Source organism: Pelobates fuscus, chromosome 3 (assembly GCF_036172605.1).
Source record: "Pelobates fuscus isolate aPelFus1 chromosome 3, aPelFus1.pri, whole genome shotgun sequence".
NCBI classification, from domain to species: Eukaryota; Metazoa; Chordata; class Amphibia; order Anura; family Pelobatidae; genus Pelobates; species Pelobates fuscus.
The window spans coordinates 32,730,454-32,755,300 of record NC_086319.1 but is presented as its reverse complement, the minus strand read 5'-3'; the positions used below and the strand labels follow the sequence as shown (position 1 = coordinate 32,755,300).

Genomic DNA, 24,847 nt, shown 5'->3' with positions numbered 1-24,847 from the left:
TTGAAGGTGTATCAATTCTAGCCGGGGTGCTAGGAAGAGGTGATTCTTCACCATCTTTTTGAGAAATACTTAAATAACAATAAAGACTAATAATGCAATTATTATTTGTACCCAGGGTTCTTGTACTGGCTTGCTAGCTAAGCCGTAAGGCGAAACGATTAGGCTTGGTGTTTTTTGGTGACTGGTGAGGTCCTGCTAGTTGCCAAGTGGCTTGAGAGGCTCTATGCTTGGCGCGAGGGGATTTTGAGTGGCCACCGAACGTTGTGGCAGGATGTTGGCCTCTCGGTGACAGTAACCAGAAAATAGGAAGGGGAGTGACAGGTGAGGCCCTCTCTATGATACAATGCGAGGCGGCTAGCTCACGAGTGGCCCGAGGGGTGTATGCCTCCGAGTGTGAGGCGGGGTGTTGGCCTCGCGGGACCACTAACCGAAGCATAATGCAGAGAAAAAAGGGGGTAATACCTATTGGGCCCTAGAACCCTAATTGCCAGTATACTATTACTATTCCAGGGAAGGTAAGAGATGAATAACTACGTGAGCAGGTGTATGTACTTGGTAGTATGGTATTGAACCTGACAATACCTATAGGTTTTTTAGTAGTAACTGTAACCTGAATGGATAAAACTGTATGGCATAAGGAAATATGGCATAGACCAAGCTTATCTTAATACGTACAGTATATGTGAAAAGTAAAGTGCCGTGATGTGTAAATATTAAACATCGTAGCCATACTGGTTAAATATGTATCAATCTTAACCCATTAAGTGCCGTATGTACAAGTGAAAATGTGGTCTGTCCCCACCTTGTATGTTGTATGTCCCCTTGCTAGGGGAAAGTCTGTTGCGTGAGCAGCGTGCTGTGAAAAATGTATGTGAACTATATTACCAGTTACGTATATACAGATGCGTCTGCTATTGTGTAATAATATATGTATTTATACCAGATGTTGATATAGTGCTTGCTATGTGAATTGTTGGATGTCTTATTGAATGGTAGGGGTCAGTGAACATGGTGTTGCAAAATGCAAGTGCACTGGAGATCTGCCGAGTGCCCTATAGGTGGCAGTGTAGTTGGATACTGATTGGTATGTGAAATGTTGTTTGTCTGTTGACCTATAGGTGTCAGTGTTTTGGTGTTTGTAAAACCCCATGAAAATTGTCAATATACTTGACAGACCTGTAGGTGGCAGTGTTGATAGAACCACTGTTGGTCTTGATGTGAAATGTAAATTATTGTGAATTAAACCTGAAGTTGAGCCCGTGCTGGAGTTTAATTTATGGTTTATGGTTATGTTTAAAACAATCTTATGTGTAATTTATATTGGCTGGTAAATTGTATATGCCATGTGACCAGTAGGGGTCAGAAATGCTGATTGTATGTTAAAATACCCTTTAACCCCTTAAGGACCAAACTTCTGGAATAAAAGGGGATCATTACATGTCACACATATCATGTGTCCTTAAGGGGTTAATCCTACCGTTTGACAGATAGGAGTCAGTATAAAAGCGAAAATGCTGTAGTTAGTTTGTTTGCTTATGAAGTGAAATAAAGTCTGAGAAGCCTATAGTATACCGATTGACCGGTAGGGGTCAGCATGTAGGCGAAAATGCTGTGGTTAGTTGGTTTGTACATGAAGTGCAATAATGTCTGAGAAGCCTGTAGTACACTGAATGACCGGTAGGGGTCAGTGTGTAGGCGCAAATGCAGTGGTTCGTTGGTTTGTACATGAAATGCAATAATGTCTGAGAAGCCTGTAGTACACTTAATGACTGGTAGGGGTCAGTGTGTAGGTGAAAATGCAGTGGTTTATTGTTTTGTACATGAAAAGCAAAAACGTCTAAGAAGCCTGTAGTACACCGAATGACTGATAGGGGTCAGTGTGTAGGTGAAAAATGCAGTGTTTTGTTGGTTTGTACATGAAATGCAATAATGTCTGAGAAGCCTGTAGTACACCAAAAGACCAGTAGGGGTCAGTGTGTAGGCGAAAAAAAAGAGTTGTTCGTTGATTTGTACATGAAATGCGATAATATCTAAGAAGCCTGTAGTACACCAAAAACCGGTAGGGGTCAGTGTGTAGGTGAAAATGCAGTGGTTTATTGGTTTGTATATGAAAATGCAAAAAACATCTAAGACGCCTGTAGTACATCGAATGACCGATAGGGGTCAGTGTGTAGGTGAAAAATGCGGTGGTTGGTTGTTTTTTTCATGAAATGCAATAATGTCTGAGAAGCCTGTAGTACACTGAATGACCGGTAGGGGTCAGTGTGCAGACGAAAATGCAGTGGTTCATTGGTTTGTACATGAAATGTGATTATGTCTAAGAAGCCTGTAGTACACCCAAAGACTGGTAGGGGGTTTAAACAAATGATATGCATGAACATGCAATAGTTTTAGAACAGACTTAGACAAAATGCAGCCGTAAAGTGAGGACCTGACCCGTGAATGGTGCCGTGGGACTGATGCCTGGCGTAACGGGTAGGTCGACTTACGGTTTGTGAGTCACTTGGGCACCATCCACGGCGATGGATTGAAGAAAGAAGGTGGTAGGCCGGAAAAGCCTGTGGCTGGATTCCTGACACAGCTCTGCTTAGAAAACCTCATGGAGTAATCAGGTAAAATGGCGTCTGGATGACCCGGAAGTGGAAATCATTCTGATGCTGACCTCAAGCAATATGAGTCACGTAAGGGGTGTCCCTTATATAGGGGAGTGAATTAATTTAAGCCCCTCCCACAAATACAGGCCAAAAGGCCTTAATACATATATATATATATATATATATATTTAATTTAATTTTACACATGTCTAATATATATTTTTTTACTTTCCCACCAGCAGGGGGACTGTCTGATATTTCAGACAGTCCCCTGCTGGCAGATCCATAGCCAGCTATAGGGGGCCATGTGATCGCTCTTTGAGAGCCCAGGCAGCCCCCCAGAAGAGGATCGTGGCGGAGGTGAGCAGGGCCGGACTGGCCCACTGGGATACCGGGAAATTTCCCGGTGGGCCGGCACACTATGGGGCCGGTGCGCGGCCACCTAGTGTGCACCGGCCCTGGCCGCAATTACAGAGTGACCGGCAGGAGGGGATGCTCTCCCCTCCTGCCGGTCACAGAATGTAGCGTGGCCGAGCAGACAGACCGGGTAGGGGAGCTTCTGTTCCCCTACCTGGTGTAGCAGGAAGCAGGAAGCGAGCCGAGAATGCTCCTCCCGCGAGCAGGCAGGTTGGAGCGTTGCTGTGCGTTACCATGGCAACGCTCCAACCTGCCTGCTGTTCTCGCGAGAGGAGAGCAAAGTCAGCCTGCAGCCAGAGGAGCTGCAGGCTGAACAGCAGATGCCCCCACTGGACCACCAGGGCTTGAACATTGAAGAATAGTCGTTCCCCCTCTCCCCTGATCAAAGGTAAGGGGGTAGGGGGGTAATATAAAGCTTTTTTTATTTTTTTTAATTTTTTTATTTAAAATAAATATATCAATGCTATAACCCCCCCCTATACACACACTACCCCCCTCCTCCCCCACCAACAGCACCCCTCCACACACACAGAACCCCCCACACACACAGAACCCCCCCATACACACACTAAACTCCTCCTCCCCCCACCAACAGCACCCCCCCACACACACAGAACCCCCCCATACACACACTACACCCCACCAACAGCACCCCTCCAAACATAAACTGCACCCCTTCACACACACAGAACCCCACACACAGAACTCCTTCACGCACACAGAACTCCTTCACGCACATAGAACCCCTCTGCGCATACAGCTCCCCTCCGCGCACACATTTCCCTTTCGCGCCCACAGCACCCCTTCATGCACACAGAACCCCTTCATGCACACAGCACCCCTTCACACACAAACGCACTCTCTCCACACACACACACACTGTAGCCCCCCACACACACTAAACCGCTACACACACTGCACCCTCTCCAAATACAAACCGCACCCCCCACACACAGAACCCCTACACACACTGCACTCCCCACACAATGAACCCGTTAACACACACAACACACACACTGCACTCCTCACTGCAGTCTGTGTGTGTGCGTGTATTCACCAGTCTCTGCGCATTCACCAGTCTGTGCATCAGTCTGCGCGCGTTCACCTGTCTGTGTGCGTGTAATCACCAGTCTGTGTGTATATTCCGCAGTCTCTATATGTGTGTATTCAGCAACCTTTGTATATATTCAGCAGTCTGTGTGTGTTTTGTGCGGTTTATGTGTATTCAGCAGTGTGTGTGTGTTTTCAGCAGTCTGTCTGTGTGTGTAAGTATTGTATTTGTTGGAGGTACCAAAAAATATAAGCCTCATTTTATTGATAATTTATATTTTTATTCCTTTGAGTGGTTGCGTAGTCAGGGCCCCAGTGCATTGGTTTGCCCAGTGGGCTATTATGCTGTTACAATGGCCCTGGTCTAGGGTATGTGTGTGCTCTGATGATCATGCTCCTTCAAAATGTAAATGAAAAGACACTAATTTGAGTACCAGGAAGGGGATGAGCTGTCTTCTGGCCAAGAAGAGGTTAAAGACTTATGTATTTCTCTTTTTTTTTTTTTTTTTTAGTGATTTTTGTATCGCTAATGGGTGTCCCATTTTTATATTTTATAAAATCTGGTCACCCTAGACACATGGAAGGTTGGGAGGGGGCATAGGGACACATGGAGGGCTGGGAGAGCCATAGGGACACATGGATGACTGGGAGAGAGGGCTAATAGGACACATGAATGGCTGGGGGGCTAGTGGGACACATGTGGGGGCTACTGAGACACATGGAGGGCTGTGAGGTAAGGAGACACATGGAGGGGCTGGCGAGTAAAAAAGGCACACGGAGGTGTGTGGGAAAGAGACAGACGGATTGGGAAAGGGGAACAGGAAACACACAGAGGAGTTGAGGAAGACGAACAAGAGACACACAGAGGGAGTGGGGAAGGAGAGAATGAGACACACAGAGGAGCTGTGGGGAAAGATACAAATAGAGGTGCTGGGGCTGAGAGACACGTGAAAGGGGATTGGGGAGAAAGACAAACAAACTTCACTTTGGTCTCCTGCTCTCCCTGTAACTCAAAGTCGGCTGGTGAGAGAAAGACGTGATATTAAAGGGACACTATAGTCACCAGAACTACTACAGTTTAATGTATTGGTTATGGTGTCTGTAGCCTGTCCTTGTAGGCTGACCACTGTAAATGCTACCTTTTTATAGAAAAGGCAGTGTTTACATTGCTGCCTAGGCATATCTCCTACAGTCACTCAGACGACCACTAGAGATGCTTTCTAGTCCAGTGCTGTACAGTGTGCAGCACCTATGTTCAGAATCTACACTCTATGCATGGAGGTCCTGAACGCTCCCTGTAGAGATGCAATGATGCAATGTATCTCTATGAGGAGATGCTGATTGGTGCGGTGAAGCACAGCGTTTTGCCACACATACGCAATAGCCTCCCAATGCTTTCCTATGGGAGATCATCCAGTTGTCGGCCAAAGTGAAGAGCACACTCGTTACTTCAAAATGAGCAAGATAACATAATTTATTTACTGCTGTGCAATACATTCACAATTTCAATCCAAATTACCAAACATTTCTTACTATATCAAGGTAGTTGGACTGAAACATGGATTATATGCAAATGCACGTCTGCTTACAATAAATCTGCTCTGCTTTATTTTGAAGCCCTATAAGTGCTTTCTGTCATGTTTGAGTGATAGTTTTCATTTTTTTTCCCGCTTCCATATCTGCGCACTATGCTGACGCGATGCATTGCGGGGCTGGTATGGAATTTTTTTCAAGGGCTGCTTTTCATTCCCAGTCCGGCCCTGGAGGTGAGTACACCTCTCCTCCTGGGGGCTTAAGCCGTTACGACGTACCATGCCGCCGCAACGGCTTTAAAGTCCTTTTAATGTGGGACGGCATGGTACGTCGTAACGGCGTTAAGGGGTTAAATTAAGCTAGCAAACAAAATGAAATAAATCAATGCAGAAATGGAACAAACAGGCTGCAAACAGGGTCAAAGGAATGAATTAAATATTTTCACATATAGATACCTTTCAGAATCAGGTTTGCCTAATGAGTAGAATTATCTTTATTTCATTTAAATATTTTGTTACAAATTTAGAAAAATGTTTTTCATGTCAGCACAACTAATTTTGTTTTGATTTTATCCCAATCCCAGTTGATACAGTCTTAGTTATGAATCAAATTCTTTGGATTTTGTCCCTCTGGTGTGTATCAAAATATTTTTGAGAAGTTTGAAAAAATCTGGGGAACTCCTGGTACATAATTCCCAGACCCACTACTGTTGGGAACGTTTACATTAGCCTGTCCAACTTCAGCAATGAAACTTGGGCAAGGCTTTATTTCTTAATTAGTTTTCGACAACTTAGATGAACATTAATTTGGCACAAACACCTGGCTCGTGAGGTTTTTATTTTTTAAAGTATATTAAATATTTGTTTATTTGACTCTTTTTCTTAACTTATGCTACATAATATATTCCATTAACCTACTTTTTATAAATAGGGACATAAACTAGTTACTATTTACAGTTGCTACCAAAGCTAGATAAGTTTTAACTTACCGATGCTAAGCTTGTACAAAGGTATTTTATTGTCAGAACCTGGTACCCTGCATCACTGCTATGACATTTCAAAGTAGATTTAATCAAAAAACACAAGAGAAGGACATATATGTAATCCTGTTTCCAATATTTATCCCAAACACTCCGGTCTGTTAAATTAAGTTGTATCATTAACATTATGATTACCAAAAATTATATTATTAACATAGATTATTAATAATAGGAATAGTCTCCAGAAATTCCAAATTAATACCAGGGAACATTTTTAACCCAGCAGACATTGGTGAAGAATATGACTCAGACACTTCTGTCATCATCATAGTTTCATAGTGTGTGGTTCATATTAACAGGGTGGAAAGGTTAATGTAGTCTCAAATTTCTTTGGTTAGGAAACTCTATATGACCCTAACATCGATGACTTGTTGCTTCTAATGAGGAAGTAGATGATAGAGAGCTTTTTGTCCTTGCCCAGGCTAACAAAACATATGCGTATTATAGGATAAATGCTTTAATGGTTGTTGGCATTAAGGTATACTAGCCATGCAAGATTACTTGTGTCCACAAAATTTAAAACCAAAAGTACTTTTACATCTAGAGAAACATTAAGAAATGAAACATAAGAAGAATACATTAAGCTCTAAATTAATAAAAATCTATGTCGGGCATTTACTAAGGGCAATTTTAGCACACATTTGACTTTTGTTGCTTAATTTGTTTAAATGCTACATTTCCTTTGCTTATTCCCTAAACAATATATGGTGCTGGAGGACACCCCCCAAAAAATAAAATTGGAATTTAAATTAGCTAGAAAAGTCCAAAGAAATGAAACAATCCCATGTACCTTCACATCATTTAATAAAGTCGCATTGGTGAACCTTGAGTGAGTGTAATCTCCTCCTTTACCCACTGCAATTTGTTGAGAAGAGGCAAGTGCTCAACTGTTTTTTGCGGGGTCAAAGTGCTTTTCTTTTGTTGTAGTTAACATTGTTTTTTGGTAAATAGATCATTTCTGTAAATTGTTTTCAAAGACATTGTAACTGAAAAAGTATGATGTAAAATTTTTTAGATTTTTTTTATAATTCTTTATTTTTGTAGTGCCTGACTGCATAAATACTAGACAATATGTAAACATTTAGCAGAGAAGAGTAAAAATAAGTTTCGTACAAGGTGGTGACATGCACTATTTTTCTTTTTCCAAATAACAAAACTGTTTCAAACTAAGTCCAGCTCCAACAGAGAGGTCTGTATCATAAAGAAAATGTATAAGCCATGGTATGCTCTCAGGTGAATCCAGACATGGGGTAGATATATGCTTGCGGGTATGACATGGGAATGTAGATGCCTAGTAGCATAGAGGCGATTATGGGTGTATGGAAACTTAACCCCGGTTTGCGGGATACAGCTTGGCTATATGAGACAAGAGCATTATAACCAAATTATATTGGGTTGCAGGATAAGTTAGGGTTATGACACCCATTAGATTCACGATTGATGACACCTGCTAGGTTCATGAGCATTAAAGGTTATGTCTTATTATAAGATCAGCCCTAACCAAGGGGGCAGGGGAGGGGGGAGGGTGGGGGTGGAGGGATCAAGCTATTGGGCTGATATTGACGGTCCGGATGTATACATATCTCTGGACCGCATTCCAAGATTGTTAGGGAAAGTAAATGGGTTCAAAGTAAGGAGTAAAGGGAAAGAAGAAGAGGGAAAAAAAATACAAAGAATACATAGAATACATCCAGCTCTGTAGCCGATTATCTAAATACTAGAAACGCATATATGCTCAAAACATTAGGTAATATAGGAACATCTGCATTGAACCCATGCCACTCCGGGCAATATGTTTGCATTGGTCAATTATGTAACTGTATTGGAATAGCACTGTCTCCCAGTGCAGTCAGGTCCCTGGGGTTTGCAATTCTCAGTCTTTGCAGATGTTCCTATATTACCTAATGTTTTGAGCATATATGCGTTTTTAGTATTTAGATAGCCAGCCCCAGAGAGGTGAGGAAGGTGAGTGCCTCTGCCGACGAGGCACGCATGTGGGTAGCATCATTGTGCATTACCATCAAGGTTCCGGATGATCCCCATCTGTAGGCCACCCCTGCAGATCTCAATTGGGAGGTGATCGACTCTAGGGACTCGCCAAAGGAGAGTGGCCTGCATGAGGTCTTGGAAGAAGGACAGAAAGGATCCTTTAAAGGTCAGCAGGGTTTTGCCCAGTAAGGCTAGCAAGATTTGGCTCTTGTCTTGCGAAGCCATGCAACGGAGGATAATGTCCTGGATTTGAGCAGGTGATGATTTGGCTGTGCTTGCAATGTGGTAGACACCATCAACTGTTATTTTTTTGGTGGCCGTGTGAGGTAATATTGTTGCCAGTAACCTCTTGATATAGTGAGGTAACTCTTCAGCTGAAATTACAGTTGGGATCCCGCAGATTTTAATGTTGTTGTGGTGTTGTCAGTCTTCCATGGTAGTCATTTGGAAAGATAAGACCATCTGGTGGGTCTGGAGTTGTTTCATCATGTCTTTTACCTCTATAAGAGCGGTCTGGATATTTATAACATTCTCCTCAGAGGTTCTCACCCAGTCTGTGACAGCCTGGATGTCGTTTTTAATAAGTGCCAGATCAGCTTCCCATACTTTATGTATGTCTGTCAGTAGGACTTTCAAGTTGTATTTAGTGGTGAGAGCAGAGCCATCAAACTGCTGCTGTGACTTCGAGCATGGCTGCAGGAGCAGTATTGCGCAGGTTTTTGCAGCAGACTGGCGATGTCCCTACCATCCCTGGCTGTGGCCGGTTTCTGTGATCTGTGTCTCATGGCCGGCATGTGTTCCAGCAGGATAGGCGATGTGGGTGGCGTACCCGGCAGGCCTCCCGCAGCTGGTCCACCAAGGAGTGTCTCCAGGCAGGGTATGGTCAGAGTGAAGTAGGCCCCAGTCTTTTGCCTGAACTTGTGCTGTTTCGGTGAGTGAAAGAAAGGCATCTATCGATGCAGCTCGTTCTCATGAGGCAATATCGCAGGTTTGTAGAGCTAGCTGGGCCCTGGAGAAGGATATATTGGGTAGATTGTAGGTAGACTTGAGGAGCTGTGACAAATGGCGTCTGCACAGTATGCTTGCAAGCTCCACCCCCATGTTTGATATTTTTTAAAACCTTAGTATATCAAAACTGATGTAGCAGCTACATAGACTAGGAATACTCTCTGATAGAGTTATGGAATGGTCAAAAGTTGACCAGGGACTTCTCATTAAGCAATTAATCACTGATTTGGGAATTGGTTGAGTTGGGGAATTTTCCAATTTGGCCTAAACTTTGGAAATTATAATCTTCAATCTTCATATTTCTTGGCTTATAATTTGTGTTTAAGTCTAAAAATCTAAAAATCTTAAAACTAATTCCAATGGAATTAACTTTATTGCTCCTGGCTGCGGTGTTAGCGTTGATATTCTTCTTTCTGCACTTTACTGGAGATACAAACTGAAGAACCTTTGCTGTGATGCCCTACTCTTCAATACTCCATGAGTGCCTGAAGGTTTTCTGCTCCCAAACTGCTCACTATCCTGGACTGCCACTTTAAGTTTTGAGGCTCATTTCTTCTCAACTTTTCCCCTTTTAAGACCCCCCCCCCCCCCCCCCCCATATTTTTATGTTAATGATTTTGAAGGTCTAGGAATTCAAAGTGAACGCAAAGTGAATTTCAACATTTAGACCAACATAAAAAAAATCTTCAATTCAATTCTGTTTTTAGTTTGGCTATCGAGTCATTAAAATGTAGGTTCACTTTGCATTCCCAGCAATACTCACTTCAGTGAAAAACCCTAAAATATGTCTTTAAGAAAGTAACATCAAACCACATATCATTTATAGGGTGAGAAAATTGGGAAACTGTGCCAACAGGAAAACATTATGAAACCCTATTAAATAGCATAGTTACAGAACACATAATGATGAACAATCTATTTCCCCGTCTGCTGCTGACTACACTCATCATGCTCAGACATGCCTGGTATAATTTGTGGTACATAGTAGATTGAATACATTTTATCCATACCCATCAACTTGTTCATTTATATCATTTAGTAATTTCCAACCTGAGTTGAGGTCTTGCTGATTTTAAAAGGAACCATAATTTGTAGCTGCAGTTGGGGCAGTTGCTTTATAGTAACTGAAATTATTTAACATCCACTAATACCGAAGTACACAGAGAAGAGTTCGTTTTTGCAGGAGGAATCCTGAGGCATCTATCCTAAAAGGAAACAATTGGTACAGATATTTAATTCTTCAATTGATAGTCCATCTTCTACAGCTCTGTAGTAGTGATGTTGCGAACATAAAATTTTCGGTTTGCGAACGGAGAACGTGAACTTCCTCAAACGTTCGCGAACCGGCGAACCGGGCGAACCGCCATTGACTTCAATGGGCAGGCGCATTTTAAAACCCACAGGGACTCTTTCTGGCCACAATAGTGATGGAAAAGTTGTTTCAACGGGACTAACACCTGGACTGTGGCATGCTGGAGGGGGATCCATGACAAAACTCCCATGGAAAATTACACAGTTGAGTCTGGTTTTAATCCATAAAGGGCATAAATCACCTAACATTCCTAAATCACAATGGATATGGATTGACACCTGACATATGACATATTGACACCTTGACATATGGATTGACACCTGTCCTCAGAGACCCTGATACACACTGATACAGAGCAGAATAGGGACTGTTCCCCCTACATAGGGTCACTTGGCAGATATGGATTGACACCTGTCCTCAGGGACCCTGATACACACTGACACAGAGCAGAATAGGGACTTTTCCTCCTACATAGGGTCACTTGGCAGATATGGATTGACACCTGTCCTCAGAGACCCTGATACACACTGACACAGAACAGAATAGGGACTGTTCCCCTACATAGGGTCACTTGGCAGATATGGATTGACACCTGTCCTCAGGGACCCTGATACACACAGACACAGAGCAGAATAGGGACTGTTCCTCCTACATAGGGTCAAAATTTTTAGCCCAAGGCAGCTCATCTCATCAGGCCTTTTTTAGTTGAATGTATCACCCACTGTCAGTCCCTTTGGGATCCATCCCTCATTCATCTTAATAAAGGTGAGGTAATCTAGACTTTTTTGACCTAGGCGACTTCTCTTCTCAGTGACAATACCTCCTGCTGCACTGAAGGTCCTTTCTGACAGGACACTTGAAGGGATAGCTCAGGCCACAGGTCAAGCCAGCACACCCAGTAGTCAAGGGGTTCATCGCTCCTCAGAGTGTCGATATCTGCAGTTAAGGCAAGGTAGTCTGCTACCTGTCGGTCGAGTCGTTCTCTGAGGGTGGATCCCGAAGGGCTGTGGCGATGCGTAGAACTTAAAAAGCTCTGCATGTCCTCCATCAACAAAGCGTCCTGTCCTTGCCGGCGTGGTCGTGGGAGGAGGAGGATTACTTTCACCTCTTCCCCTGTTAGATTCCCGTTGTGCTGTGACATCACCCTTATACGCTGTGTAAAGCATACTTTTTAATTTATTTTGCAAATGCTGCATCCTTTCCGACTTGCTGTAATTTGGTAACATTTCAGCCACTTTCTGCTTATACCGGGGGTCTAGTAGAGTGGACACCCAGTACAGGTCGTTCTCCTTCAGCCTTTTTATACGAGGGTCCCTCAACAGGCACAACAGCATGAAAGACCCCATTTGCACAAGGTTGGATGCCGAGCTACTCATTTCCCGTTCCTCCTCCTCAGTGATCTCAATTAAGGTATGTTCTTCCCCCCAGCCACGTACAACACCATGGGTACCAGATAGGTGACAACGAGCACCCTGGGATGCCTGTTGTGGTGTGTCTGTCTCCTCCTCCTCAAAGCCACATTCCTCCTCTGACTCTGCTTCCTCACAATCCTCTTCCAGCGTTGCCGCAGGTCCAGCAAGCGATGCTAATAAGGCTGTTTCTGGTGGTGATGGTGACCACAACTCTTCCTCTTCCTATTCACGCTCATCTACGGCCTGATCCAGCACTCTTGCAGGGCACGGTCCAGGAAGAAAACAAATGGTATGATGTCGCTGATGGTGCCTTCGGTGCGACTGACTAGGTTTGTCACCTCCTCAAAAGGACGCATGAGCCTTCAGGCATTGCGCATGAGCGTCCAGTAACGTGGCAAAAAAATTCCCAGCTCCTCAGTGGCTGTCCTAGCACCCCGGTCATACAAATATTCATTAATGGCTTTTTCTTGTTGGAGCAGGAGTTTGAACATTAGGAGTGTTGAATTCCAACGTGTCGGGCTGTCGCAAATCAAGCGCCTCACTGGCATGTTGTTACGCCACTGGATATCTGCAAAGTGCGCCATGGCCGTGTAGGAACACCTGAAATGGCCACACACCTTCCTGGCCTGCTTCAGGACGTCCTGTAAGCCTGTGTACTTATGCACAAAGTGTTGTATGATCAGATTACACACATGTGCCATGCACGGCACATGTGTCAACTTGCCCAACTTCAATGCCACAACAAATTTGTTCCGTTGTCACAAACCACTTTCCCGATATCCAGTTGCTGCGGAGTCAGCCACTTTTCCACCTGTGCGTTCAGGGCGGACAGGAGTGCTTGTCCGGTGTGACTCTCTGCTTTCAAGCAAGTCAAACCCAAGACGGCGTGACACTGCCGTATCCGGGATGTGAAATAGTACCTGGGGAGCTGGGAGGGTGCCGTTGATGTGGAGCAAGACGCAGCAGCAGAAGAGGACTCAGCCGAGGAGGTTATGGAAGAGAATGGAGTAGGAGGAGTAGAGGAGGTGGCAGCAGGCCTGCCTGCAAGTCGTGGCGGTGTCACCAACTCCTCTGCAGAGCCACGCATTCCATGCTTGGCAGCCGTCAGCAGGTTTACCCAATGCGCAGTGTAGGTGATATACCTGCCCTGACCATGCTTTGCAGACCAGATATCAGTGGTCAGATGGACCCTTGCCCCAACACTGTGTGCCAGACATGCCATTACTTCCTTTTGCACAATCGAGTACAGGTTGGGGATTGCCTTTTGTGCAAAGAAATTTCGTCCGGGTACCTTCCACTGTGGTATCCCAATAGCCACAAATGTTTTGAATGCCTCAGACTCCACCAGCTTGTATGGTAAAAGCTGGTGGGCTAATAGTTCAGACAAGCCAGCTGTCAGACGCTGGGCAAGGGGGTGACTTTCTGACATTGGCTTCTTACGCTCAAACATGTCCTTGACAGACACTTGACTGTGGGCAGATGAGCGGGAACTGCTCAAGGCGAGAGACGGAGTGGCGGATGGTTGAGAGGGGGCAAGGAGGACAGCAGTGGTTGACGTGGCTGAAGATGCTGGACCAGGAGGAGGATGGCGGCTTTGAGTTTGTGTGCTGCTTGTACTCATGTGTTGATCCCATAGGCGTTTGTGATGTGCGATCATGTGCCTACTAAAAGCAGTTGTACCTAGGTGGGTGTTGGACCTCCCATGACTCAGTTTATTTTGGCACAGGTTGCAAATGGCATCGCTGTTGTCAGAGGCAGACACAGAAAACAAATGCCACACTGCTGAGGTCTGCAATGACGGCATTCTGGTGGTGGACACAGCATGCGTTGATTGGCGTGCTGTCGGGCTGACCCCGGGTGCCGATGCATGCTGTCTGACTGTGCCACTAGCTCCTTGCGACGACCTCCCCCTGCTTCCAACTCGTCTCCTCCTCCTGCTCTCTGTCTCCCCATCTGAACTTTCGCCCTGTTCTTCTTCTTGCCGAGTGGGCACCCACGTGACATCCATGGACGCATCGTCATCATCAACCGCTTCACTTGTATCTGACAACTCAGCAAAGGAAGCAGCAGCGGGTACAACATCATCATCATCACACCGTACGTCCATGTGTGTAATGCTGCCTGCCTGAGACATATCCCTGTTATCTACATCCTCTGGCAATAATGGTTGCGCATCACTAATTTCTTCAAATGGATGTGTAAATAACTCCTCTGACATACCAAGTGAATCGGCTGTGGTGCTAGTGTTGGTGGTGGCGGCAGGCGGGTGAGTGGTATCTTGAGGGGTGCTCGAAGCTAAGCTGGAGGAGGATGGTGCGTCAAGGTTCCGAGCGGAAGCTGTAGAAGATTGGGTGTCCTGTGTTAGCCAGTCAACTATGTCCTCAGAACTTTTCAAGTTCAGGGTACGTGGCCTCTAAAAACTGGGCATTATTCTAGGGCAAAAGGGAATCACAGCACCATGACCACGATGGCCCCTGCGGGGTGGCCTGCCTCTGCCTGTCATTTTTTGGGGGATTAGTGGTACTATGCGTGCAAGCTACTGTGAGACCAGATATGAGTGGCACTGGGCAGTGGCAGAGGTTGGCAGAGTACACGCTGTAGGCCTGACATACCCTCTTGAAGACAAATAACTGCTATTCAATCTATAACAGTGAAAAAAGGTTTTTTGCTTTTAAATGCACGCTATTGTGACACCAGATATGAGTGGTGGCACTGGGCAAGACGGCACAGTATCCACTTTGAGCCTGACACACAGACGCTTGTAGACAACTAACTGCTATTCAATCTATTACAGTGAAAAAAAAGTTTTTGGGTTTTTAAATGCGCGCTATTGTGCCACCAGATATGAGTGGCACTGTGCACACTGGCAGAGTACACGCTGTTGGCCTGACACACAGACGCTTGCAGGCAACTAACTGCTAATTAATCTATTACAGTGAAAAAATGTTTTTGTTTTTAAATGCAAGCTATTGTGACACCAGATATGAGTGGGGGCACTGGGCAAGTGGGCACAGTATCCACTGTGAGCCTGACACAGAAGCTGGCAGGCAGGCAACTGCAATTAGATTCCCCCCACCACCCCAAAAAAAAAAAAAAGCAGACTGATGTTCTAGCCCTAAAGAGGGCTTTTTGGGGTGCTGTCCTTACAGCAGAGATCAGATGAGTCATTCAGGACTGTAGTGGACACTGAATACCCTAGCCTAGCTATCAATTTCCCTATCAAATGAGCAGCAGCTACACTTTCCCTCCTCTATCTAAGAATGCAGCTTCAGAATGAATCTAAAATGGGTGCTGTACAGGAGGTGGGAGGGTCTGAAGGGAGGGTCTGCTGCTGATTGGCTGGAATGTGTCTGCTGACTGTGAGGCACAGGGTCAAAGTTTGCTCAATGATGACGAATAGGGGGCGGATCGAACCGCGCATGTGTTCGCCCGCCATGGCGAACCCGAACACGCTATGTTCGCCAGGAACTGTTCGCCAGCGAACAGTTCGGTGCATCACTACTCTGTAGCAATGTAAACCTGGATCGGCCCCTGAGTCTCACAAGTTGAGACTTCACCATGAGCTCTCTCTTGCCATAGACCACTAATATACCATAGTTTCATTATTTAGCTCATCACCAGAAATATTCAGAATTCACTGCTCTTTCTCCCAAGGGTAACAAAGTGATTCTTTCACTTTCTGTTTGAAGTTTTATATATGACAAAGTAAGCTTCCAATGCATCTATATGGGCCGCAAGATTTTTACGCTGCTCCACTGTGACTTTATGATTGTTTGTAAATTTCAATAAAATCACTGCCCATTACTCTCAGTTGCTGCTTGGTCTAGTGCACATTTTTAACCTGTAACTAAAGAATAATTTACAAAATCTTCTCTGAATCCTTCCTCACTTCATCACCTCTGATTGCTATTGACATTGGTCAAAATACAGTTGTCACTGTCCCCACCAAACTCTCGGCAGTGTTGAAAAGTCAAGAAAGAGTTCCTGGCAATGTTACGCCGTCACTGCATCCTGAACCTGCTGTGCGCCAAACAAGTTTCATGCTTTGTTTCCCACTGCTGACAATGTGTCATCTATAGCAGTAAATACACGTCATGTCATTAGTGAAAGGAACTAAGCTAAGATCTTAGTACAGCTTCCTGGTAAGATATAAAGCAGAAGAAGTGGAATCAGGGAGTGAACAATGTGGCAATTTTTGCATAGCAACTCTACAAAACTACTACTTTGATGTTCTAACATTCTGAATCAGTGAAGACACCAGGTATGACATCAAATGCCAGGGCATCAATGAGACGCAAAAAAAGAAATCTGTGACACCAGAAATATGAGTCATCCTGTACCTCACTAGGATTACACGAGGATCGTAAGGGTCAGACACCTCTATATACGCCTCTGTCACCACAAGCGATTTAATGACATGTTTAGCTGCTTGGGTGAGACCTTTCAAGGTGTCTTTTGATGTAATCTGACAGTCATAAATTGAAAAAGACACTGCCAGTTTCACTTGTATAGAGTTAAGGAACAGTAGTTGTTTAAGATAAGATTGATACACAACAAATAGTTTTTTAATTACTGTTTGCAATGTATTAGCAGAGTCTCTGTTCTGCACAGCTCACTTCAGTATTAGTAGGATTGCAGGTGCAATGGTGAGTACCATGCATGTGCCCTGCCCCCCCATGTTTCTTTATGTGAAGCATCGGATTGGCTGACAGATCATCGGTACTGATGGTCTCCCAGAGGCAGAGAGGAGAAGCGCAGAGTGTTCTTTTAATTTTGTGGAGTTTTCCTATAATGAATTAATGCCATAAGTTATGTAAGAAATGTGTTATCTGTGCTGAATAGCCAGCTTGATGCAGACAGATATAGTAAGTTAAATTTTACACAACCAAAATCAAATCTACAGGAAAATATCCTAAAAACAAACAAACATATTTTGCTAGTGTGTCAGTGCAGGATCAATATGAGAACTTCCAACTCATGAATCATTTAGATGGCATGTTCACCTTCAAGACAATTGCGCAATCTATAGATTAAAATATATTCTAACCTGAAGAGCACCTATGTCTTCTCCAGTATGTCCTCTTACAATGGGTGAAGTAACAGAGGCAGCACCCCATTTACATTCACATTCACATACAGAGAACTCCCTAAATCTCAGAAAACGGGTTTAACTAAGAGTTGTGTCATGCCACCTTTCAACTCCATGGCTTTACCATTATGCCAGTCAATATGAATCGAATATATATTTTTTTATATATACAGAGCCTTCGATTCTTACGCCATCATAATGGAAATAATGGAAATGTAAGAAATATAACTTTTTTTAAAAGAAACCTGACACAGACTGCTTTGTTCACATTTGTATGGACTGCAAACCTGTTATATACTTGCGATTTGGTGTATCTCGAGATTTTTGTAATCACGCAACATACAGGTGTATTACCGTATATACTCGAGTATAAGCCGACCCGAATATAAGCCGAGGCCCCTAATTTTACCCCAAAAAACTGGGAAAACTTATTGACTCGAGTATAAGACTAGGGTGGGAAATGCAGCAGCTACTGGTAAATTTCTAAATAAAATTAGATCCTAAAAAAATTATATTAATTGAATAATTATTTACAGTGTGTATATATATTAAACGCAGTGTGTGTATGAGTGCAGTGTGTGTGTATAAATGCAGTGTGTATATTATGAGTGAAGTGTGTGTATGAGTGCAGTGTGTGTATGAGTGCAGTGTGTGTGTATACAGTGTGTGTATGAATGCAGTGTGTGTATGAATGCAGTGTGTGTATATGCAGTTTGTGTGTATGCAGTGTGTGTGCATGCAGTGTGTGTATGAGTGCAGTGTGTGTGTATGCAGTGTGTGTGTATGCAGTGTGTGTATGAGTGCAGTGTGTATGAGTGCAGTGTGTGTATGAATGCAGTGTGTATGAGTGCAGTGTGTGTATGAGTGCAGTGTGTATGAATGCAGTGTGTATGAGTGCAGTGTGTGTATGAATGCAGTGTGTGTATGAGTGCAGTGTGTATGAGTGCAGTGTGTGTATGAGTGCAGTGTGTGTATGAGTGCAGTGTGTATGAGTGCAGTGTGTGTATGAATGCAGTGTGTGTATGCGTGCAGTGTGTATGAGTGCAGTGTGTGTGAGTGCAGTGTGTGTATGAGTGCAGTGTGTGTATGAATGCAGTGTGTGTATGAGTGCAGTGTGTATGAGTGCAGTGTGTGTATGAGTGCAGTGTGTGTATGAATGCAGTGTGTGTATGAATGCAGTGTGTGTATGAATGCAGTGTGTGTATATGAGTGCAGTGTGTGTGTGTATGAGTGCAGTGTGTGTATATGAGTGCAGTGTGTGTGTGTATGAGTGCAGTGTGTTTGTGTATGAGTGCAGTGTGTATGAATGCAGTGTGTGTATGAGTGCAGTGTGTATGAGTGCAGTGTGTGGGTGTGTGTGTGTGATGGAGAGCATTGGTGGGGGGTGGGCATTTTTTTATTATTATTTAATTATTATTCTTTTAATATTATTTTTTTCTGATATTATTTTTTTTTTATTTTATTATAATTTTTTGATTTTTTTTTCGTCCCCCCCTCCCCGCTTGTTAGCTGGCCAGGGAGGGGGGCTCTCATTCCCTGGTGGTCCAGTGGATGGGCTGTAGGAGGGGGGCTGGCAGAGAGCTGTTACTTACCTTCACAGCAGCTCCTGTCAGCTCCCTTCTCTCTCCTCCGGCCGTGCAGCTCCCAGGTCAGCTCTCTCTGCAAGTCTCGCGGCCGCGCGGAGCATTGCCACAGTAACCCGTGGCAACGCTCTGACCCCGCGGCTCTCGCGAGACTTGCAGAGGGAGCTGACCTGGGAGCTGCACGGACCGGAGGAGAGAGAAGGGAGCTGACAGGAGCTGCTGTGAAGGTAAGTAACAGCTCTCTGCCAGCCCCCGGTCCTTGTCTGTATTATGGCAATGTAAATTGCCATAATACAGACAATTGAATCGAGTATAAGACGAGTGGGGGGTTTTCAGCACAAAAAATGTGCTGAAAAACTCGTCTTATACTCGAGTATATACGGTATTCTAACTATATTGGAAAAGTCACTGTTGGTGAACAGGCCTGGAATGGCCATCGGGCAAACCGGGCAAATACCTGAAAGTTGGCACTATTTAAGCTGACCCTGCTGTGTGCCATGACTGGCCGGTGGGGAGATCAAAGATCTCCCTCACAGGCCTGCTGACACTTCAATGTGGGGGAGGGGAGACCCAGGAGCTCTGGCCAGCATATCTGCCGGGTTCTTCCTTTCACGAGGTGGGAACATTGCCGCGGTTACCATGGCAATGCTCCAATCTTGTGAGAGTGAACTCTGGCCCTAGGACCACCAGTGCTTCACACTGGGCCAGCAGGATTTTTAAGCTATACCCCCATCCCTGAGGAAAGGTAAATTGTTAATTTCAAAAAATATATATATTTGCTTTCATTTAACACATTCACACACTGCAACCTTCACACAAACACTGGATCCTTCACACATACTGCACCACTCAAACACATACTGCAGCCCCCACACATAGCAGCTGTCGCACACACACACTGCACCCCCTTATATACACACACTAAATTCCACACAATTGTGGATCCTCTACACACACACACACACTAGATCCCCTATAGGCACAGACTGCACCACCTACACACACTACATTCCTGATATATACACACTCTAGATCCCCTATTACAGCACAAACACAATACAACTGAAACTGACCTATTAAACAAAACACCACACCACAATCAGCTCACTTTACACACACACAAAGCAGGCTCCAAACACATACACAATACACTTTCCCTTTTGTCCTATGGTATCCCACTTATAGAGAAACCAGAGGCAAGTCACAAGTAAACATAGCTCAAGCATGTTAATACATTTGCTTGCACTGTGCAGACCAAATACAGGGCCTTTTCTCATTCAAGAGCTCTTTAGCAGGGCTCTGCACATGGCTCTACACATGGCTCTGCCCTGGAAGAGCATTGAACCAACATGCTTACTTTCAGAGGAGGTGAGCTTGTAATTGGTGATGACAAAACAACCCTCTCTGTCCCCACCCCCTGCTCAGTGGACCACTGGGATTCAAAAATGCTCGTGTTGAATTTTTCTCCCAGTCCGATCCTGGTGGTAAGGGCTCAAGAGATGAACACAATACACTTTGTGCTATTTTACCATAACCATACAGATAAATAATTAACACAACATATATCATGGCTAACTTTTACCCAATTTACAAATTGTACCTAACAGGGGTGCATGCTTGGAATCTCCCTTTAAATTAAGTTATTTAGTTGTAAGTCAAATCAAATAATCTGATTTTAGTGCCCTCTCCTCTTGAACACATATTTTAGTTGTGTAGAAATTGAAATACCAACAAAACGAGTCAGTTATATTATTTTCAACATCAGTTCTCTAGGGAAGAACATAACAAAATAAACCACGATAATAATAGAATTATGGGAAATCTTCAATTCCTTTCATGTCTGGGTGCATTTTTGGTTTTCCAAGGCAGGACTGAAAAGTAGTACAAGGCAAATATACTCAGGAATATTTCAGACTTCTGTCTGATGGGCTGTAAACAATACTCACAATTGGTTTATTGTAGAAAACCACAAGCAATCTCATAACAGAAACCCTCTAGAACTAGTAAGATTTCCAGAAACAAAGAGAAGCTCAGCTATATTTGTACAAGAGAGGGACAAAGGAATGTTTACTTTTTTTAAAAGGTTAAAAAAATAAAAATATTATTTGCTCCAGATAATAAATAATATTTTACATTGTCATTATACATTTGAAGCAACTCAAGATTCCTGGTTAATAAGTATTCTTTGAAACAGTAAAAAAAAAAAAAAAAAAAAAATCCAAATTATTATTCTTAAATATTGTAAATTAACTGGCTTCCTAAATTTACTTCAAACAGAATTGCTAAGAATATATTACAGATACAGAACTGAGTGGCTCTTGAAGTTAATTGGAACACTAAGGATATAATAACAGACCTAATTTACATGTACAATTGTCAAAGTACTCGGTGTTAAAATATGTTTTTATTAAATGACAATCCTTAATTACCACTTTATTAATAGAGAGATTCAACTTATTATGGGAAAGAATTCTTTTGATATGAATTAGCTTAAAAAATGAGTTATGATCATGAGGCTCTCTTGCACTTCAGGGGTTACAGCACATCACATCACAAGGTCTTAACCAATAGTTGTATCTAAATGTATCTAAAGGGCAAAATAGTTCAGAAGCTCTTCCTTAAAATGGCTTGACCTCTAAGGCTGTAAACTCAAGGGGAATGTTTGCGTATTGTTCAGGACACACTAACTGCCTTAAGGATAGTGTTATTTAAACAAGACAGTGAAAATGATTGCATCACATTATTCAGTCTAAGGATGAATTGATATTGCAACTGTGTGTAAAAAGCTTCTGGGTTTTAAACAGGCAGATGTAAAATACCATATTGCCCTTTAGTGGTACTGTGAAATATTATGCATATTACTAGATCATTTTCAAATAAAATACAATTGTTTCTTGTTTGTAAGGTTCCTTTAGACTTACCTTGCCACTGGTTTTAAACAACTTTTCTTTAATCTGTCTGCGAGATCTTCAGACAAGCTATCCGATTGTGACATTGTTTGTACTTTCTTTTTGCATGTCAAGATGTAATTTTGTCCATCATTGTTATCCCAAAATTTACCAATTGCTGTGTGATAACATATACAGAACTCAACTTTTGCTCCATCCTTTTGATAAGGTGCCACCACTGAGATATTGAAGAAAAACTGATCAGTGTCCCCAGTACAAGAGTCTGGAATATACTCTGCTAAAAGATCATAATAGCTCTGCCATCCATCAAGTGACATACGCACATATATTTGTTTCTCATAAGACACATTTAGAACTCTAATAATTCCCTTCATACAGGTTGTCCCCGATATGAAGTCCACAGATTCTAGAAGTACTTTTTTTGCTTGTAGTTTCTCTATCATTCCATCTGCTGAAGGTAGTACAAAGCTTGGTATAAACATAAATTCCTCTACTTGAACAGTTTCTGCTTCGATGATTTGAGACACAATTGGCACATCCCAAGTATCAAACTCTTTAACAGATACTAGATCAAAACCAAATGCATCTGCAAAGGACACTTTTCTTGCTATCGATGTTGGTGGTTCAATATCTCCATCATCTGAAGACACAGAACTACGTCTTCTTGGAAGAGGAGAAAATCGAGGTTTAAGTGTAGCTTTTTCATCTTCATCATCTACACAAGAATCACCACCGGTTGGGGCTTCTAACAATTTAAGTTTATTTAGATTTTCTTCCAAATTCTCCATTGGGCTCTCGGATGTACTCAGGAGAGGAGCAGGACAGCTACTGGCTGCTGACATTTGAGAAACTGTGACTTGGGATAAGGGTTAAGGTTTCAGTTGACATTGCAAAGAGGAGTCAGGTCTATTAATAAGTCTGGTGGCTTGTAAACTATGCTGGCCTTCTCTCTAAAGGTTTTAAATCTGATAGACTTTCTGTCACTGGCTTATCAAACAGTCCCAGAGCATTTTACTCATATACATTTCCACATCTTCCAACCTGTGCTGCTCTAGTTTATAATAAGAGGTTTATTCATTAAACAATGGGACTTTTTTAAATTTATTTATATTTTTCAAATAGCATGCACTGCAATATGTTTTTCAGACAGATTCCAACATGATGTTATGGAAGAAGTAGACATATGAGAGAGTTAGGCTAAACAATACTTTTAAATAAATCTCTTTCACTAAGATAACTCCGTCTCTTTAGTATAGATATTGTAGTTGCTGTGATGAAGTGCTCACAATACAGAACTAACGTTAGTATATTTCTGTAGTTTCATCTTTTGTGTTTTAATATCAAATAGCCCACATGCTTCCTTAATACCTTACCTGTTAACCAGGTCATTGAAACTATTACCTCCAAACAATTGCAATATAAATTTTATACTACATACAAATGCACTGACATATTATAGTAGCCTTTTTGGTGAATCTTTATGGTTTTTCTATCCTCATTCCCATTTTATCTTATTGATAACATGCTCCCTATTTCCGCTTGCCTATATTTATATGTATCATCTTTTCTTCCTTGCTCAAGATCTCAATACCTGGTCACCTCCATTTTGTCCTCCTCTCTCCATGATGTCCTTCTGCACAATTCTTCTGAGTAATGTATTAACTTAGCAACTGAAGTGGAACATTGTTTAAGCTCAATTCATTGCAAAAAAAAATGCTAAATACCACATTTTAATACAAATAGAAGCAAGGAGAAATAGAGGGACAAAAAACAAGCAAACAATTAATTTAAATGCAATACTTGCAAAGTGACCGGGATGCTCTTAGAAATTACATGAAAGACAAATCACGAGTTCATTTGTGTAGAATGTGTAACATTGCAACATGTTTAACATATTGACGTATTACCTTACTATGTCATGAGATCTGCCGTTAGGCCCAGATTACAGAATGGGAACTGGAAACAAATGTCAGTGGTCTCACACTCTCATACTTCATGCATAGCCCTCCTGGTTCTCACCTGTCAGGTGATACCACTTGGGGAATAAAAAAGAGTGGGAATTGAGGCAGTTTTTATCCAGAAGGCTCTGCTTTGGCAACTAAAGGGACACCACCTGTTTTTGCCAATCTATTTAGGGCCCAAATGCATTTCCAAAAACGGAATATGATCATTTTAGATTGTGGCTCTTGAGGGAACTAAATGGTTAAAACCAACACCAATGTCTTATCTTGTAAATCGCTCCCTGCAATTGTATTATCTAATTGTACTATTATTTTATTTTATAATTCCTTAAGTACATCATAAGATACACTGCATACAAATAAATAAAGTGTCAACATTAGAGAATGTAAAAAGGTACAGTTTTTCCAATTAATAACTATTACTAACTACAATTACTAAAAAAACAAAACAAACAAACAACAAAATGTCTGTAATAGTAACAGATGATGATTATTTTAGTAAATCAATCACTGAATCGATCCATCAATTACCCTAGATAGGCAGACTGTCAGACAGGTGGGTGGGCAGATAGATAGTCAGCATTTAGACACATTCTTCAGCGCACAAGATTTTCATGATTCCAACTGTATGATGTAGGTGTGTGTCCATAGCATATGAAGGCTATATTTGTGCTGAGGAAGTAACATTTTATTTTACAAAGAAAAATATAAACATCAAGCACCATGCTGTGTTAGAATTGTTACATATGTAACACAAATCTAATTGTATTTCTTTTCCAACCAAAACCAGAAAATATAGTAATGGCTCAAATATGTGCATTTTTTTGGAGATTAAAAATATCTTAAAGGGACACTCCAGGTACCCAGACCACTTCTGCCCATTGGAGTGGTCTGGGTGCCAACTCCCACTACTCCTAACCCTGCAACTGTAATTATTGCAGTTTTTTATAA

General features: G+C 42.6%; 1 protein-coding gene across 1 annotated transcript in view; it reads right to left on the bottom strand.

Moving 5' to 3' along the window:
- Nucleotides 1-22,784, bottom strand: part of PPP1R3A (protein phosphatase 1 regulatory subunit 3A) — a 56,040-nt gene extending 33,256 nt beyond the window's left edge. Inside the window, exon 1 of the mRNA XM_063446873.1 lies at nt 21,948-22,784. Within this exon, the coding sequence (XP_063302943.1) occupies nt 21,948-22,777 (830 nt within the window). The 5' untranslated portion in view covers nt 22,778-22,784. The remainder of the gene's footprint in view (nt 1-21,947) is intronic.
- Nucleotides 22,785-24,847: the final 2,063 nt, after the last annotated feature.